This window comes from Diabrotica undecimpunctata, chromosome 9 (genome assembly GCF_040954645.1).
Source record: "Diabrotica undecimpunctata isolate CICGRU chromosome 9, icDiaUnde3, whole genome shotgun sequence".
NCBI lineage: Eukaryota > Metazoa > Arthropoda > Insecta > Coleoptera > Chrysomelidae > Diabrotica > Diabrotica undecimpunctata.
This window is the reverse complement of record NC_092811.1, coordinates 88158796-88177649: the sequence shown is the minus strand read 5'-3', so window position 1 is coordinate 88177649 and position 18854 is coordinate 88158796. Positions and strand designations below refer to the sequence as shown.

The 18854-nt window shown below is 32.6% G+C and overlaps 1 protein-coding gene across 2 annotated transcripts in view; it reads right to left on the bottom strand.

Annotated features, from left to right (window-relative positions):
* The window catches only part of LOC140450234 (uncharacterized), a 584309-nt gene that overhangs the window by 28670 nt on the left and 536785 nt on the right, over positions 1-18854 (bottom strand). For both annotated transcript variants that reach the window (XM_072543748.1, XM_072543749.1), the window contains 2 exons: positions 18446-18710; positions 16879-16896 (listed from right to left, as the gene is read on the bottom strand). In XM_072543748.1, coding sequence (XP_072399849.1) covers positions 16879-16896; positions 18446-18710 — 283 coding nt within the window. The remainder of the gene's footprint in view (positions 1-16878; positions 16897-18445; positions 18711-18854) is intronic.

Sequence of the window (18854 nt, the reverse complement as noted above, 5' to 3'; positions counted from 1 at the left end):
GACCAAGAAAGAGATAATCTTCTTCTTCTTAACATGCCATACACCAAAGTGCGTAGGCGACTATCTCATTACTAGAATTCTGTTCTTGGCGGCGTGACACAGCTCGCCTGTATTGTGTATTCCTGTCCATTCTTTAATATTCCTTAACCAGGATAATTGTTTGCGGCCGGCTCGTCTCCTACCTTCGATCTTCCCTTGTAGGATTAACTGTGGTATTTCATATTTTGCTCCTCTCAATATGTGCCCAAGGTAACCAATCTTGCGTTTTTTAATTAATCCAAAGAGTTCTCTTTCCACGCCGGCTCTCTTAAGGACGTCATCGTTTCGAACTCTACCCATCCTAAAGAGATGGTGCGATAATTTAAACAATTTAGGAGGCTAATATTGAAAAAGAAATAGGCTTTAAAGCCTACATACAAGAAGGAAGAAGAAGACGGAAAAAATTGATTTCACGTTTATATATAGTCGCTCTGAGGAGACCTGATAGGGCGAAATAGGTATAAGCGAATAGTGGAAGCACTATACTGAACTCAAATCTTAATTGTCTTTTCTGTCAAAGCTTTACTTTGGGATATTGTACCAGAGATGATGATAAAATCAAGAGATATATAATAGAAATGATACAAAGAAAAATATTTAATAGATTTGGTCAAATAATATCGAAACTTAAAATATTCGCAATCTATTCGCAATAAAATCAGCAGGAAAATGAAAAAAGCATCAAGAAGATAAAGCAAATAATGGGAAGACATGGAAAGCGTGGAAAATAAGGAACTAGTCGCAAAAAAAGGCATACGATCATATTACTGAAATAAGAGAATACGAACCAACCTTATTAAAATTAATTAGGAAATAAAGGATTTTGCAACTATAATAAAAAAAAAAAAGAAAAAGCATAAAAGCATTTAGAAAACTGAAGAACCAGATTTTACTTCGGAATGCAGAACAATTCTTTTTGATTCTAGCAGCATAAGAAGCATGGAAAACAATTTAATGTGCATTATCAAATTTTACGTGTAGATAACTGCTCTGAATATATTGGTATTATATTACGACTTCTTGGTTTGTCTGGTCTTTCAAAACAGCGATACAACCTTTGATCTGAGCCTAAGGATGCTTGGGTATTAGGTGTTCCCAACTCTTCTCTATGGAAGGAGGCGGTTGCATAGAGCGTAATAGAAATAAAGTCATGATCAAAACAATGACAATTATAGAAACACTTGTCCGAATGACACGAAACTCATTTGGTCATTAAAAAGAATAGGACAAATGAGAAATAGTATTATACCTAGAAAAACGTTTACCTTAGAGCAACAAGGAAAAATCACGTATTCAAGAAGAGATAGGTGCAAGAAATTATTGATTCTTACCGAATATTAAATATCATTTAAAAATAATGGCAAAATTAATCAATAAATTAATGTATGTTAAAATAAAATTCTATTTATGAAAATTCACTTCGCTACCTTTAAAAGTTGCGTAATCAACACTATCACTGAAATAGTTTAACACTTTTTTTTTCAACCTTTTTTTGCACCCGGAAACTACACCACCAACCGCTTTCCACCAACCGCGAACACTTGCAAAGTAACTACTCGAGAAAACTGAAAGAAAAATGACAAACTCGAAGTGAGTTTAGGTATGATGCCATTGTTGAATCATCACGAATGCCATTAATAACGCTATTAGCATAGTAATGGGAATTGGTTAGATTTTAGAGGTTGTGTATGAATGTATCTAATTTGTTTTGATTGAATAAATTAAGTTTGTTGTCGGTTGTTTATAAAATTTGCGACTAGAGATTAATTAAACGCTAAAACTGTGGAATGTTTTTATTCACGGTTATTGCATATTGTGATGTTTTTAATTAAGAAAAAAAAAGCAACTTAACATAATAAGTGTTTGAAACTGTTTTCTTGTGGCATGTTCAAGTTACACATTGTGTTTGTATGGAATCAAGCCACAATTGGTTGTAATGAAAACCGAAACCTCAAATTTTGTGTTAAAAATGTAATTTTTATAACAATCAATTGTGGCTTAATCCCATATAAACACAATGTTTAATAATAAGTGTTGTGTCCAAAATAAAATGCAATATGCTATGATTTCGGTTCCAGATAGGTTTATACAAAAATATTTATATAAAATAAACTTATTGCCATAGCAGTATCAGTATCCTAAACTATCAAACCATATTTTAGCGGCTAAATACAGACAACTGGATCTAGCTGACAGGACAGTTCTTAAGGTGGGTACACATATGCGAGCCGAACTGTTCGCGAACCGTTTGCGAACGCTATATTCGTATAAAGGCGCGTACACATTTGGCGAACAGATGTAGCCGAAGCCTTGCGACCAAACGTCTTCGGTAAATGTGTACTCCCCAAAAGACGATAGCAAACGCATGTGTTTGCCTTCGTTAGAGTTCGCTCACTGGGCAGTACATCAAAAGAAAATTGAATTAGTTCTTTTGGCTGTGTTTAGTGTGTACGCTTCCGAGTGAAAGTGTCGAACATCGTCGAGATTTTGTTTTATTTTCTAATTTGGAATAATTAAGTGGACTAATTCTTCTTGTTTAAAACTTATTGGTTTATATCGAGAGCGGGAAGTTTTATGGAATCCAGTGCATAAAACTTGTATATGAGTCATCAGTAGGTAAATATCATAGCGTTAACATTAAGGCCATGATCGACAGGCGAGTAAAACTGCGGTTTTGTGGCTCGTCGGTAAAGCCCGTCAGTGTATCATTACAATACCGCGGTTTTATATACCTACGAGCCTGGCTCGCGGCTCGTCAGTTTGTTTTATTTTTTACTTGGCTCGTCTGAACGCAATTTATGTTAGCTGTGGACGGTTGACAATGACCGTTTTGCTCGCTAGTCGATCAGTCGTTCTTAAAACTGCAGTATTATGGCTCGCACGTCGATCACCCACTTTAACCTTTCTGTTGGCGGTATCGCTTCTCTGAACTTTTTATCTTCTTTCGCGATTTTTGAACCAATTTCATTTAATAACCATTCAAATTCAGTAGACTTCATTCTACAAAAATTTTGAAAAAGCTCGTATTTCATTTCAGCTTTTAGATCATTAAAAAGTCTATCCCTTCGATGCCGACTTCTGCTTTTGAATAATGATGTTGTCCAGCAGCGCCGTTTTCGTCGTTTTTTGGGGAGGTCTTTTACTTCTTCGGCCTCCGCCTCACTAATAATAATATACAATATACTTGCAATAATTATATCTTCATCCGATATCATTTTTACAATTTACATAACTGCCTCGCTACGAATCTCCAAAATAGCCGCGAAGCTGAACGAATGCCTGCAAACAAGTTCGTTCGCTGTAATGTAGACAAAATATTAAATTTTCCATCGAACGCCAAAAACATCGAATGAATGAATAAATTCGGTCAAAGGGCATTCAAAGCGTTTGCCAAATGTGTACGTGCCTTAATATGTACGGCGGGATGAACTGCTAGCGAGCTGTTCGGTCGTTTTTCACAAGTTTTTCATAATGGGACAGTGGTCCGAGAATAAATGTATTGAACTTATTGACTTATATAAGAACCAGAGGATATTATAGGATCCGAAAGACCGTGATCATTTCTGAAAAAACTTAAAAGATGATGCATGGCGCAAAATAGGTGACAATATGGACATGTCACCAGAAGACTGTAAACGGAAAATGATAATTATATTGGCATCCTTTAGGCCCGAAAAGAAAAAGGTCTCCACAAGGACCGGTGGAACAGGAAAGGGTGTTGAAAATAAATTATATGTTTTTAGGTAGACACGAAGCATATGAAAGTAAATGATTTGCTTATGCTGCAAATAGAGCTGTTCTTCGGATCTATGTGTGAGAACTATTTTAGGGCAAACACAATTATTATACTAGAAAAACCAGGATAGGGTCTTGTAGTCCAGGATATGACGATACAAATAGTAGAAAAATTCTGATTTTTTTATATGAATCGATTTGCTTAAAATTTTGATAGTAGTTAAAAAATAGCTCAAAGATCAAAATCTACTCTATGGCAATATGTGCTTTTCCTCTGGGGATGGTTACCACTCCAACTCGAGAATGGCAAAAATTTATCAAAATAACCATGGCAGTCGCTAGAATCGTGAATTATAAGGTAAAAAGGAGTTTTTTCTAATAGACAACATTTTTGGAGTTTGGAGTCGTGACTAAATATTCACAAATTACACGTCAAAAAAGCATGTTTTTAAATGGTTTTTTCGCGAATAACTTAAAAAATTGACATTTTTATCGGGAAAATTGTTTGGATATAAAATGAAGCTTATAAAACAAAGATATTCATTTTTGATTATTTCCGTAAACTTAATATTAACAAAGTAGTTATAGCTGTTCAAATGTAGACTTTTACTCATCGAATAAAAAATTTAAACATATGATGTTTAATAACCGGAAAAATTTTTCATGTACAATTTACCTCATTCATATAACAAAAATTTTATACTAGAAGATTAATGATTTAGAAGCTTTGGTTTTGAAAAATTCCGAGTTTAAAGTAAACACTTCTTCTTCTTTTTCTTCTTCTTCTTCTTCTTTTTCCTTCTTGTATGTAGGCTTTAAAGCCTGTTTCTTCTTCAATGTTAGCCTCCGAAATTGTTTAAATTGTCGCAAGTGTGTTAAACGTGTTTACGTGTTAAAAAGTAAACACAACAACAATTAAAGAAGATAAAAATATGTAGGGAAAAGTAACTAGAAATAGAGTTAGTACAATTGCTGATCGGGAAATGAAAGATAACGAAGTAGAAATTGTAAGAATCAGTAATTGCACAATGTTAGTGTTATCTGTAAGCGAACAAGCAAGACAAGCTGTTTTCAAATTTAAACCGCTACTATGTAACCGTAATCTTTTCTTCAATCTCCGCTACAGGATGGTTAGATGCTATGTATGGTCCATATTGTTATACAGCATGGAAACATGGACGTTAAGAGTACCTTCCATTAATAAGTTGGAGGCTTTCGAAATGTGGACGTTGCGAAGAATGTTCCGCATACCATGGACAGATAGGGTGAGAAACGAAGAAGTCTTAAGAAAGGCAAATACTGAGAGAGAACTACTCAATTTGATCAAGGTACGAAAAATTGGATACCTCCCCTCAATCCCTCAACTAATCATCCGGGGAAAGATTGAAGGCAAGAGAGGAGTAGGTCGCAAACAAATGTCGTGGCTACGGAACATAAAGAACTGGACAGGCATAAATAACACTGGCGATCTTTTGCATGCCGCAAAAGACAGACGTCTGGCCTTAAGATAAGTCGCCAACGCACTATAGGTGCACGGCACTAGAAGAAGAAGAAGTGTTATCTGTACTTATTAAAGAAGTGTTGAATATTGTGTGGAACCAAGTCGAACTTCTTAAGAATTAAAGAAAAACTTATGTCAAATTTCAATAGATGGGGGAATCACAATATGAAGTAATTTTATTGTACATGTGGGTCAAACCAAAAACGGTTATAAAGAAATACGTAGAGAATTAGACGAAAATATATTATTATATGATGAGAAAAGAATATATGTGAATGTAAAGTGTCAAAGGTAATAGTCAGTCAACAACTTAAGTGGTTATCCACGACATTGAAGTTGGAAGTGAAATGAAACCAAATTATCGTAGAGGACCAAAAAAATCAAATGGTGTGTTTTAGAGCTTTCGGTACTGTGGGGACCTATATGTCCCACGAAATGTAGAAAAGTTCTAGTGGTGCTTATTTGTCCCTTTAATTCATTTTAATCAAATATAATTGTATTACTAAACAGTTCGTTATGTTATGCAACCACAAATTTGATGATATAACCTCAAATTTTCTAGAAATAGGTTTTCTTGTACAACGTGGTTCTGTGTTTTGTTGCTGTGATACATATTTAGTGTTTTTACCTGCATTTTTCTGTCATTGTTTACGTACAATTCATGTTATAGGACATAAATATCCCAGTAATCTTTTTTCTCAGATCCCATCAGTTTTTTATACCGACTCTAAATAGTGACAACAGTTCTACTCATTGGAGTTCCTGAATTATGGCCAGATGTTTTTTAATATAAAAAAAATTGTAAACTTCGTTGAAGAGCCAATTGGCTTGTCAGTACTAGAGGAACCTTTTCCTTGCTAAGATTCTAACTAAGAATAAAGCAACTGATGATCGTTACTACGAACTAATGATCGTTCTTGATTGTACTATGATCATGGATACAACAAATTACCGAGCATAAAAGACTATTGATCAAATAATGCATACCTTGGTACCCAATCTTAAAAAAGGCCATAGCACGTGCCCGATTGCTATTTGTTAAGAAAAATGTACTACAATGATCCTGAAAGGCCTAATAATTCACCTAAGACATAATACTTGGATAAAGAGATTTCATGTTTAAAGCATACTTTAGGAAAAGCCGGAATAGAGAGTTCTTGTCAGTCTATTAATAAAACTATGACCAAATTCAAGGGAAGATCTTCCCTTAAACAGTATATTCCACTAAAACCAATAAAAGGGAATAAAAAGGTGGCAAACGTCTGATTCTTCTACCGAATACATATATGACTTTAACATTTACTCTGGTAAACAGGTTGAAGCTGTTGCTGGTACTTTAGGTGAGCATGTGGTGAAAAAACTAGCTAGTACAATACGTTCTTCTGATGTTTGCCTTTGTTTCGACAGGTTTTTTACATTTGTAAAATTATTGAGTGAACTAAATTTGCTTTGTGTTGGCAAATATATAAGCAATCGTTAAAATACACCAAAATTTAAAGTAAAGAAGATGTCAAGAGGTGAGTCCGACTTTCAAGTTATGGATGCTGAGGTACTGAGTACTAGGTGGCAAGATACAAAAAGTGTATTACTGTTGTCTAATTGTCAAAATACATCTATAGAACTTGCGGGAAGGAAACTAAAAACGGGTGTACATGCTAAAATTAAATATCCTGAAGTCATTGTGTTCTATATTCAGTTCATGGAAGAGTAAATCTTTCGAACCAAAAGTATCTACTTGATATGACTTGATATAATTATGACCGAAAATCCGCAAAATGGTGGGTGAAAGTTTTTTATCAATTGTTGATGTCATCAATAGTTAATTCGTGGATAATATACAACGATACATATAAAAAAAGGTAATCTCATTAGTTTTTTAGTTCCTCTAGCAGAGCAGCTTATAGAACATGGCTGATATAAAGCCAAAGTGTAGAGGCGCTTGAATAGTCGCCGTGGAAAAATTTCCAAACTACAAAAGAGCATGGTGAATGTCGGAGACCATTTACCAAAGCAAATTTCCACCAGGAGGAGATGCCATAGATGTTGTCTCAGTAAGAAAGTGACAAGAGCCAAAACAATTTGTATCGCTTGTGAGTTGTCACTATGTAAAACGTGTTTTTTTCCACATTATTGTTAATTTTTTCATGTGATTTTATATTTTTTTCAATAAAACTACCTTAAAAAAATTGTGTAAAAAACACTACTGGAACACAGTTGTCCCATGTCCTACCAAGTATTTAAAGATAATGGAACGTTTTCTTTCTAAATTGGAAAAAAAGACAATTTTTAAATATTAAACAAAAAAACTATTATATTTATGGTCATAATTTTTTCTATTCATTGTTAATAAATATTTGAGGCATACAAAAATTTTTTTTTGACACTTTTAGTTGTTTTTCACCACTGCAGAGGGCGTTTTCCAAATGATGCACTTTAATTTTTCGAGACACTTTTATGTCCCTTGTAACAATTTTTTTTTAATTCCAAGGGGATTTCATTCTTGAGACTTAAAACAAATAAATAAACCTTTTTAAAGTTATTTTTTTATATGTTTAAGGCCTTTATATGCAATTTTATAAAAAGTTCAAAAAACGCATGTTTTGGGGGTGAATTTACCCTGTACTAAAAATATGGGGCGGTTAATAGAGGATAATAAATGACTTTTTATAAAGACAATGATGTCAACTTTATTCAGTAACAAAGCATTTACTCAACGGACACAAGGCAAAATGAGTATTCTGCTAATAACACTGCATGGTGGATATGGATAATTAAAAATACCAAAAAAATATTATATAATATTTAGGTCAAAGAAAGATATAAATTATATAATAATTTAAAATTTTCAAATATAATTTTCAATCTAAATCATAATTTTAAAGGGGCAATCATTTTTCTTTTCAGTGTACATAATTAATTCTTAAAAGTGTTTCATTCATAGTGAATACTTGTAAGATATTATTTTTCTTTACGACTCTGAATCACATATTTACGCAATTCTAATCAAATAGTCGGCGATAAGAACTAATAAACCGCCATGATAAGACTATTGGTTGTGTAGTTATTAATCTTCCGTGTGTCATTATTGTTTTAACCACATTGTTTATTAATTTCTAGTAACTATTCATAATTTATTTCCAAAGAAAAAACATGAATAAAAAATTTTTGTGTAACAGCTTTTGAAATTTTAGAAGTCATAAAAATAAGAGAAGCTTGAAACGAAGTCCATATTTAATCTTCATAATCACAAAATTGAAGGATGTCTAATGTATACTCGTAATGTAATGAGACTACTATACTATATAGTGTAGTACAACAATTCTCTATTTAGCATTTTAAAAACGTCTACCAAGGTATGCTTAAATGTTGGTGACGATTTCATTTCCCTAATACAAAGCATTGCCAATATTAACCCGTTAACGCCAACCGTACTCATTTGAGGACGCCTATAAAAATAAACATTCTCTTAAATTTAAAAATGTTTTGGGGATTTGTCACGTTTTCTCTTATAAAGATAAATAGTGTATTCAGTAACTGGCTTCAGTTCGCTTTAAATGTAACCAGTTGTGATTATATAGTGCTTGGTAGTACATGAGTTTCTGAAGAGGTCTAGTTACAGATTAAAAAATATTTTTCCATCAAGAAAAAAAATATATTTTTTAAAAGTTTTATACTTGAAATTAGATTTTACCGTCCTCGAACGAGGACGTTAGGCACAAATATGTCTAATTCGTGTATTTGCTTCTTTTCAGATTATTCAGGATCCTACAATATTTTATGGCTATAAAACCTTCCAAAAATTAAATAAGCTTTGGAAGAAGTTAATAATGAGAAATACGAACAACTGGAGAATATTGATTTGTGTGTTTTGATACCAAATTTGGATGAATTAACAAATACCGAAGAACTTGATAATGCTATTCTGGAAGATCCAAATGAAATTCCTGAAACTATAAAAACTTCTCTTAAATCTCATGATGGACCAGAAGATGTAAGAACTTCTGATGAAATTTCGGGTGGAATGTCTAAGTAATATGTCTAAGGAAGTTTTTTAGAACCCAAGTGGGTAAAAACTGATTTTCAATCGTTTTTACTACAAAAGTAAATATATCATTTGAAGAGAAGAAGTAAAACGTTAAAAAAGCTCTGAGGAATTTATCACTAATTAAAATTTTTTTAAAATTACTTACTGAAGAAATTATTACATATATTTGTGACCAGTCAATTTATACGCACGGCAAAAATAATCACTCTTTTGCAATATCTCCAAACGAATTGCAAACTTTTTTGCAATATTATATCTAACTGGGTATAACAGATTACCACGAGAAAGGTTATAGTGGTCATTAGATCAGGACCAAGGATTTTCCTGTGATTACAACGCTATGAGCATTGAGCATAGACAAGTACTTAAAAATAAGAACGTTTGCTTATCTAGCAGATAATACCAAAATAGGCAATTCTAAAAATCGTATGTACAAAATTAGACCTTTAGCAGATGAAGTTATAGAAAAATTCTGCCAGTGGGAATAGACATATCCATAGACGAATCTTTGTTCAATATTTCGGCTATAACCCAGCAAAACCATTTATGGGAACCATTTAGAGGGAAGCCAGTCAGATCTGGATATAAGAATTGTATGATAACTGGTTCAACTGGATATTGTTATGGTTTTGACGTTTATTATGGAAAAAACCAAATGATACTGAAGATACTAAATGAATACCACTTGAAGCTAAAGTAGTAATTGATCTTTTGAAATACCTGCCCGAATAATAATATATCTGAAACAAAATAACATAAGGGCGACAAGAACTGTAAGAGAAAATCGTGTGCAAAAGTGTCTACTAATGAAGTCTAAGCTAATGAAAAAATGGCGTACATATGACTATAGATTCGACAAAACTAATGGAATTTTATGTGTAAAATGTTATGACAATACTGTTTGTTCTATGTTATCCAATTATGATACCATTGAACCACTAGGTACTTTCTTGACATGGTCATGAGTAATGCCTGGAAACTTCATCAAATTTCTGCTGAAAATGTGATGGATCAGTTAGAATTCCGTGTCCGGAATTCCAAATTTGAGAGATTGTGTCACTTCAAGAACAAAAAGGACAGAAAAACTGGATCAAGCATTGCAGTCACCGAACTCTTTTATTTTCCGGGAAAACAACAAAAACAGTTCTGTACAAAAGGGTGCTGTGTGTTATATGAGGGCAAGGTGCACATGCAAAAAAGTGTAAAAAAATAATGTGTACAGAAAAAGGATATTTTAAAAAATACCACACAAATACCCCCATTTGAAGACGTCCTTGTATTTCAAAATTTCTTTAAAAAAAATATATATTTTTTTAAATAATGTAATAAATGTAACCCAAACATCACAATTTTGTATCGTTTACCATTTTTTTCAAGCTAGTTTCTTTTTAGACTTTAATGGATTTAGTGTTTAAACTGACAACTTCTGTTGTCTTTGAGAATTCCATGTACATATACTTTTTAACTCTTTATGTTTCCGTAACTGCTGGTAACATGAATCAAAATTCAAAGTCAAAATTAAACGGCACAGTAAGAAATTTAATAATGGTAACGTTTATTGATTAAATCCTTGAGTAGTAATCAATTAAGTAATAAGTCAATATTCTTCATAAAATGTTCGTTTGTAGGTATTTCTCTTTTTTTGTATACGAAATCTGTATACGAACTTACAAAATTCACGAGATTAATCTTTTCTAAATACATACTATATGAAAATCAAGAAATTTTAAATCACACTAATCGATGTGTCAAACTTTTATTAAAAGAGCTTCTAGCAAACTCCGAGGAAGTGGAAATATTGTTAATTGCTGTATAAGTTAATTGCTCGAGAAAGCGCCACATAATTTTTTTGGTTTCTTCACTGTTTGCATAATCCTATTTTGAAAGTTGATGTAGAAGCAACAGAAGGAATTCTTTTTTTTATATTTACCTCCAATGTCTGTGTACATTTGCTCAATTTGGTAAAAAGATTTGAAATTTTTTTCAATTGTTTAATGAAACTAGCACGTGGAAATAAAATCAAATTAAATTTTTGGGCCTAACTGTAATAACTTTTGCACTGTTTTATTTTCAACCTGTAGCCCAGAAACCACCGTTATTTTCTTCTGCTATGCTAAATTTGAGTTATCAATTTTGCCACACAATTCAAGTTTTTCAAAATGTATAGTGTATTGAAATATGAAACTAGAACTTATGAACAGAAGAAGATTAATGAAACCAAAGTATATGCTAAAAAACTTAAAGAAAGTATAGGAACGTAATCAGAGGGATAGTTAAATTTTTAGCAATATTGGCAGTTACTCTGATTAAGTCTCTTTTGGTTTTTACAAACTGAAATTGTCTTTTTGGACTATAGATTCATCTTTATTTAGTCTGTAGCTAAGAATTTTTCTTGTTATAATTATCCTGTAAATTTGGATATTTTTAATTTGTCTATGAGGTTATTGTCTAAATCTAATTAACCAAAAAAAGGAAAGTATTTTTGAAATGTGTAAACAATTTTATTTCCTAAAGCCATCTTCAGAGCTATGATCAAGTATTTTAGTATCACTACTAGCAGAGATCATTTGGTAACAAAATCTCAGAAAAATCTGGTTCTATTTATTTTTTCTTTTTCATTGAAAAACACAAAAAGGGCTGATAACTGGACCCCCCAAAAAACACAATAAAAAATTTGGTTATGGTACGGGTGTCAGGACAGGGGTTGTACACGACTATTTATTGAAGTTGAAGCAGCAGATAGCTATCTGCTGCAGAAATAAATCTACTTCAGGAATAGCACATCTGCCCACGCGAGCTCATGAATTTCCCCAGCCTAAAGCATTTTTATCTTCACACTTTCCTCCCTCCACCTCCAAACCAAATAGCCAACACGCACTAGCCAAGCGCGGCGTTTTAATGGCTTAAAACCTTAAAAGTTATTTTCCATGAAAGATAAAACTATTGAACGGCCCTTAGTCTCAGGCGGCTCCAAGACTCCAACCAAGGTAGCGGTTGAAACAGGGTTGAAGCGGAGGGTGCTACAAATCCCCGGGAAAAATCAAGCTACTACGAAGAGCCACAAATGCATATCACACACAAAATATAGTTAAAATGTTCAAGATAAGCTCGAGGATTTTCAAACTAAATGCAAGTTATAACCTTAAGGTAACCCACACATATGCTCCAACGACTACCTTCTTGAATTAAGAAATTGAAGAATTTTGTGAGGACCTAGAAATAGCTTTACATGCTACATCAGCATATTACACAATAATTAAGGGCGACTTTAATGCGAAAATAGGCTCTAAACAAGATGATGAAAACAGAAATAGCAATGGGCAAGTATGGATATAGCGAAAGAAATGAACGAGGGCAAAGTTTGCCGAATTTCTGACACCAGGAAAATTTATCCATAGTAAACTCTTTTTTCGATAAAAAGCCTCAGTGTAAATTGAAATGGATAAGCCCAGATGGCAATGTCAAAAATAAAATAGATTATCATAACGAACAGATAATAAAAAATAATCAAAAACAATGAAGTAATCAACAAATTTTCAATAGGAAGAGACCACAGATTAATACTAGCAAAGATACGATTAAATGTCAAGTTGTAAAGAACCAAGATGATCCTCGATCCTGAAAAGCACGAAAAAACAAACGGATTCCCTCAGAAAACAACGAACAACAAAGAACCTGATAGAAAAGTCTGCAGAATACAACAAACCATTGGCACTGATATTAGTGGACTACAGCATTTAATTCGATATCATAAACCAGCAGAAAATGTTAAAAGCATTGACAGAATGCCGAATAGACCATCGCTACACTAAGATAATCATATCTACCAAAATACCACGGCTAGCGTACTACTATCTGAACAAGAAACAAATGTAGTCTGTATACAGCGAGTAGTACGGCAAGGAGAACCGTTTCTAGAAAGCTGTTCACGATGGTTTTAAAATATACTTGTAAGATGGCAGATCTGAACGATTATGGTATCAATATAAATGAAAAGGAGCTCAGTAATTTGAGACTCGCAGATGACTGTCTTTATAGCCTATCGTATGAATGATGTAATAATAATGTTGAAAAAATCACTAATCTGGTGTAAATCGAAATAATGCAGTTGATGGAAGGGATATTGTGCAGACCGCATCGTATAGGTACTTAAGACATGAAATTGAATTGGGCGGATATAACCAGACATGTGAGCTCCCACGCCGCATAGGATTAGCCTGGGCAGCGTTTGGTAAAATAAAGTATGTATTTAAATCGAACCTACTCATGTGCCTTAAAAGGAAAATCTTTTACCAATGTGTGTTATCTGTACTCACTTATGAAGCGGAAATATTTCCACTCATAAAAAATGTAGTGAATAAGATTCGCGTAGAGGGCTATGGAGCGCCAAATATATAATATCATCTGATTATGTTTTTTAATTATTACAAACACATTGCTGTGAATTTAAAAAATCCTTATTTTTTACCTAATTGAGTAAAATATATTTTTTTTAAATTCGTGTAAAAATGTCAGCTTTTCATTTCATATGTGATAAAATATATCATCTACGAGTAGTAGTTTAAAACTTATTCTTAATGATTTTGAGTGTTTGTTAAGCACTACAAGGCTCTCCTTTGAAGGCAATCACCAAAGCTTTTTACAATAAACCATTTTATCTTATATTTTTGTTATTGTAGCCACAAATTAATTTAAAAAATTTTAGAATACGCCATTTTGACGGGTTTTCTATTTTATAACAGATAAAATATTTATATTTAAGTATAAACAGATACCTTTTTAATCGTAAGAAAAGAGTTGACAAAATTGCATTTTTCGCTCTAAATTGTTAATAATTAAAACACAATGCCGAAATTTCTATAGAAAACTATAGGTATTCCTACTATATGTATACAGGGTGTTTTAAAAAGGTATGTCATAAATTAAATCACGCATTCCGGGGACAAAAATAAATTGATTAAATCCAACTTACCTTAGCACAAAAGTGTACACAAAAAAAGTTACAGCTTTTTGAATTTACAAAATAAAAATTTTTTTTTGCATTATCTCCTAAACTACTTGACATTTTGTAATAAAAATGGACACGTTACTTTCTTGTTCTGAAAGCATTTTTCATACAAAAGAAACAACAAAATCTAAGGGCACAAAAAATTTTAAGGGGGATGTGCTGCCCTAAATCCCCCCTAAAACTTTTGAGTACGTTTAAATCAAATGAATTTGATGTGAACGTACTGATGTGGCATCATTAATTTAACACATTATTTTTAAAACATTTTTGCCTTTTATTACTTTTTCGAAAAACTAGTTTTTTCCTAGTTGGCCATAAAATTACAATTAGTTACTACGGATAAAATAATTACAAACAGTTCCATCAATAATAGTCAATAATTTGAAGCTATCATTTATTGTGTGAATAATATTAATATTAAAAATTTTGATATTACAATGGCCTACACATTTTAGGAAATGGCAGATATGCATTTAACTTTGGGTAAGTTGGATCAGATTAAATTATGATTTCAATAAACTATCGGAAATATCGTAGGAGAATGTCAACGAAATAGTGCCGCAAGGCGTTATGCAGTAAAATACCCCAATCGAAATACACCCGATTATTTCTGACCATTGATCGTCGTTTACGGGAAACGGGTACATTCCAACCGCAAGTTGCTGGCAATAGTGGTCGTCCAATAATGGATGCAACTGATGAAGACATTTTAAAAATCATTGAAGAAGTCCCTGGAACAAGTACAAGGGTAATAGCTGCTCAACTAAATGTTCCTCACGTAAGGGTTTGAGGGCGTTTGAAGACTCAGCTGCTTAAACCCTATTACTTAACAACAGTTCAAGAGTTATTGGTTGAAGATTATCCTAAAAGGATTGGATTTTGCGATTGGTTGTTAATGGAAAACACTCTAAATGTTAATTTTATTAGAACTATTTTGTTTATCGACGAGGCTACCTTCAGTAGAAATGGAATAGCAAACCATCATAACGAGCACATTTGGGCCGACGAAAATCCTCACGTCAAAAAAACGACTCATCACCAAAGGACTTCCAAAATTAATGTTTGGGCAGGAATTGTGGATAACAATTTAATAGGCCCAGTATTTCTTCCCAACAATTTAACTGGTGATAATTATTTGCAGTTCTTGGCAAACGATTTACAAGAGTATTTGGAAGAAGTGAATATTGCAATAAGGCAAAATATGTGGTTTCTACAAGATGGCACTCCACCGCATTACAGAAAATAAGTCTGGGAACACCTTTGCAGGCAGTATCCTAGGGGTCGTGACGCACCTATTTCTTGGCCACTCAGAAGTCCAGGACTTAACCCTTAAGGGTTAGAATAATTGAAGCTGCAAATCAATTTCGTCCGAAAAATATGATTTTTCAGCGCATTCGGTTTTCCTTATTAAAACGATACCGAATTTGTATTGAAGAAAATGGGGGTCATTTTGAACATTTATTGTTATATCATATTTATAGAGGTTTTAGACATTTTTTGTACTTGTTAATTCATTTAGGCCATTTATTTAGTTGCACGTAATTTTTTAAAGGTTAATGAAAAGGACCGTAACTCAATAAAAACTGTTTTTTGAAAAAAGTGATAAAAGGCAAAAAATTATTAAAAATAATGTGTTAAACTAATGATGCCACAAAATTCATTTAATTTGAACGCACTCAAAAGTTTGGGGGGATTTAGGGCTGTACACCCCCCTTAAAATTTTTCTGTGCACTTATATTTTGTTGTTTCTTTTTTATAAAAAATGCTTTCAGAACAAGAAAGTAACGTGTCCTTTTTGATTACAAAATGTCAATTAGTTTAGGAGATAATGGAAAAAAACAATTTTTATTCTGTAACTTCAAAGGGCTGTAAATTTTTTTGTGTACACTTTTGTACTAAGGTAACTTGGATTCAATCAATTTATTTTTGTCCCCAGAGAATGCGTGATTTAATTTATGACATACCTTAACATAACATCATCATCATCATCATCATCATCATCATCAATGGCGCTAAAACTCTTCGTGAGTCTTTGCCGCGTTTACTATTGCCTTCCACGTTTGTCGGTCCTGTGCCAGTAATTCCCATGGTCGCACTCCCATTTTCTCTAGATCTTTTTTGACTGCATCTTTCCACCTTTTTCTAGGCCGCCCTACAGACCTTCTTCCCTCTGGCCTTTCCCAGAACACCCTGTATATTAATGAAAAAACTCTTAATATGTCTATTACGAAGTACTGAACGCTGTTGGATTTTTCTTATTTCTCGAGACTAAATGAATAAAATTTTACCGTTTAGTCATAATACTGAAAAATCAATTGATTCGGTATATAATTCCCCCATTATAAAAAATTCAGGCTGGAATTTTTGACATAATTACACAAAATTTTAAAGAATAGAAATAAAAAGTATAATATTTTACAATATCATTGCCTGTACAGTGGAATTAAAAATTTATCGACATGTTTAGAGCTACATTACAGTATAATTAATTATTTTTACCATTCAACTACAGTATTTACTACACTACAGTTTCATATTAATGGAACTTACTTTTTCCAATGAAGTTTCCTGGAGCGTTACAAAGAAAAATGAGCATTAGATTTAATTAAAAATAACACTTATTAACATTTCTTAAAATATTCCGTTAAGAAAAAGGAATTGTCTTGATTAATTATGTTAACGATTGCATTGATATTGACACTGAAAAAGTTTGCGTGCACAAAACAGTTTTGTATCTCTGCAAGGAATAATCTGTTAATTGGGTTAGTTGGTGACGTCTGAAAGTCTAATAAATTACGTATTACTACAATAAATGTCTGGTCGGGAAAATCGTAACTTTGAGTATTTTTGTTGTTGTATTTATTTTGAACAAAACTTCTAACGTAAACAGAGTTAATAACAGTTTTATTTTTTCAAACTAAATTTAAAAGCACTTCTATACCGATGAATTTTTTAAAGCTCGCAGCAAAGTTTTAAGAATTTTTTGCATTAAGCCATTGTTTTTGTAAATATTCAAACCAAATTTTCAGAAAGTTTAAAGTTTTCCGATGTCTCATGAACAAATTTTGAAAACGTTATTGTTGCAATTTTTTTGCGAATTTTTTTAGATGCTCGCTTTAAAATTTTGTCAACAAACAAACTTTGATAATAAATTAAATACCAAACAATTTAACTTCTACCCATTTTCGTCATGGATATCATGCTCTTCGAGATACTTAGGGTGAAGATTAAAAAATAGGGATGTCCGTAAGGTTGATTTACCGTTTGATATTTTTCTTGAATTTCACAACTCTTTTAGCTGGAGCATAGTCAAATTTTAGTTACCAACAACATTTAGGAGACATTTCTACAAAAATCCAAGATCTGACTCATTGCAAGTAATTTATGCCATTCTTGAATAGATCCTGACTGGACTAAAAAAAGTCAATTAAGTGACTTATAATAATACATCCATTATGTTTTTCCTGCAATACGTCTCTTACATCGTTTTTTCCTGGAGTCAGTATTACTCCCACACATTTATTTTCTTTCACACTTTTCACCCCATTTGTTTCGTTCTTTGACTAAATCTCCAACCAAACCATTAAATTGGATATAAAATATTTATACCAATGTACCAATGTTTCGGAGCTAAGTTTATATCGACGGGAGAGAGACCTTTTCTAAAAATGCACAAAAAACTTTAATTTAGCGTGACAATAGCGACAATATTACAGATATTCAGCTCTAAAAATTTCAAGAGTTAAGTTTCACTTAACAGTTATTGTAAAATTGAAATTGTGTATCCCAAAAAGCTTTGATCTACAACGTTAATATGCGTAAACTATTAGATCTATATGAATTCTGAAACACCAAATTGAGGGGAAAGGGTTATTTTCTCAAATTAAATAATTCGATTAGTATAACCATCTGTATGTAGGACAGAGGAGTCCCCTTTCGTAAAGAGAATGGTATACAGGAGGGTCATTAAAGCCCTTAGTGGATATTTTCCAGACTAAATTGACCAATTTTTTTTCCAGATTTATAATAAATGTTAATAAAATGTTAACACATAAAGGTTAATTCCTTTTTCTTTAAATTTAAAACTTGTGTTAATAAAAACAATGTATAGACTTACCCTATATTAATAGGATGCCTGTTAATATCCACATTATCGGGAGCATACTTCTTCATATACTCCACATAGTTCTGCGTAATGTGTTCAGGGCTGATTGTATCTTCAATAATCATTGGTGGCATTGCTTCTGAGCTCGATATCATTCTATTGGAGTCTATCCTTTCGTCCCTGGTGACGTCAATCGGTAACGAATCGTCTCCCAAGGATTTCATTTCATCTGCCGTGAGGTACCTATATGTGTGGTCGCCTAGAACTGTGTCCTCACCTAGAATAAAACAATATTGGTTAGATCTGTTCAGGCATGTATAGAATGTCAGTGAACAAATTTGTTTCATGTCCAATTCTGTTTTCGATGTATCAAAATTAAAATTTAATTGACGTAATTATACGTTGTATTACTTAAAATTAA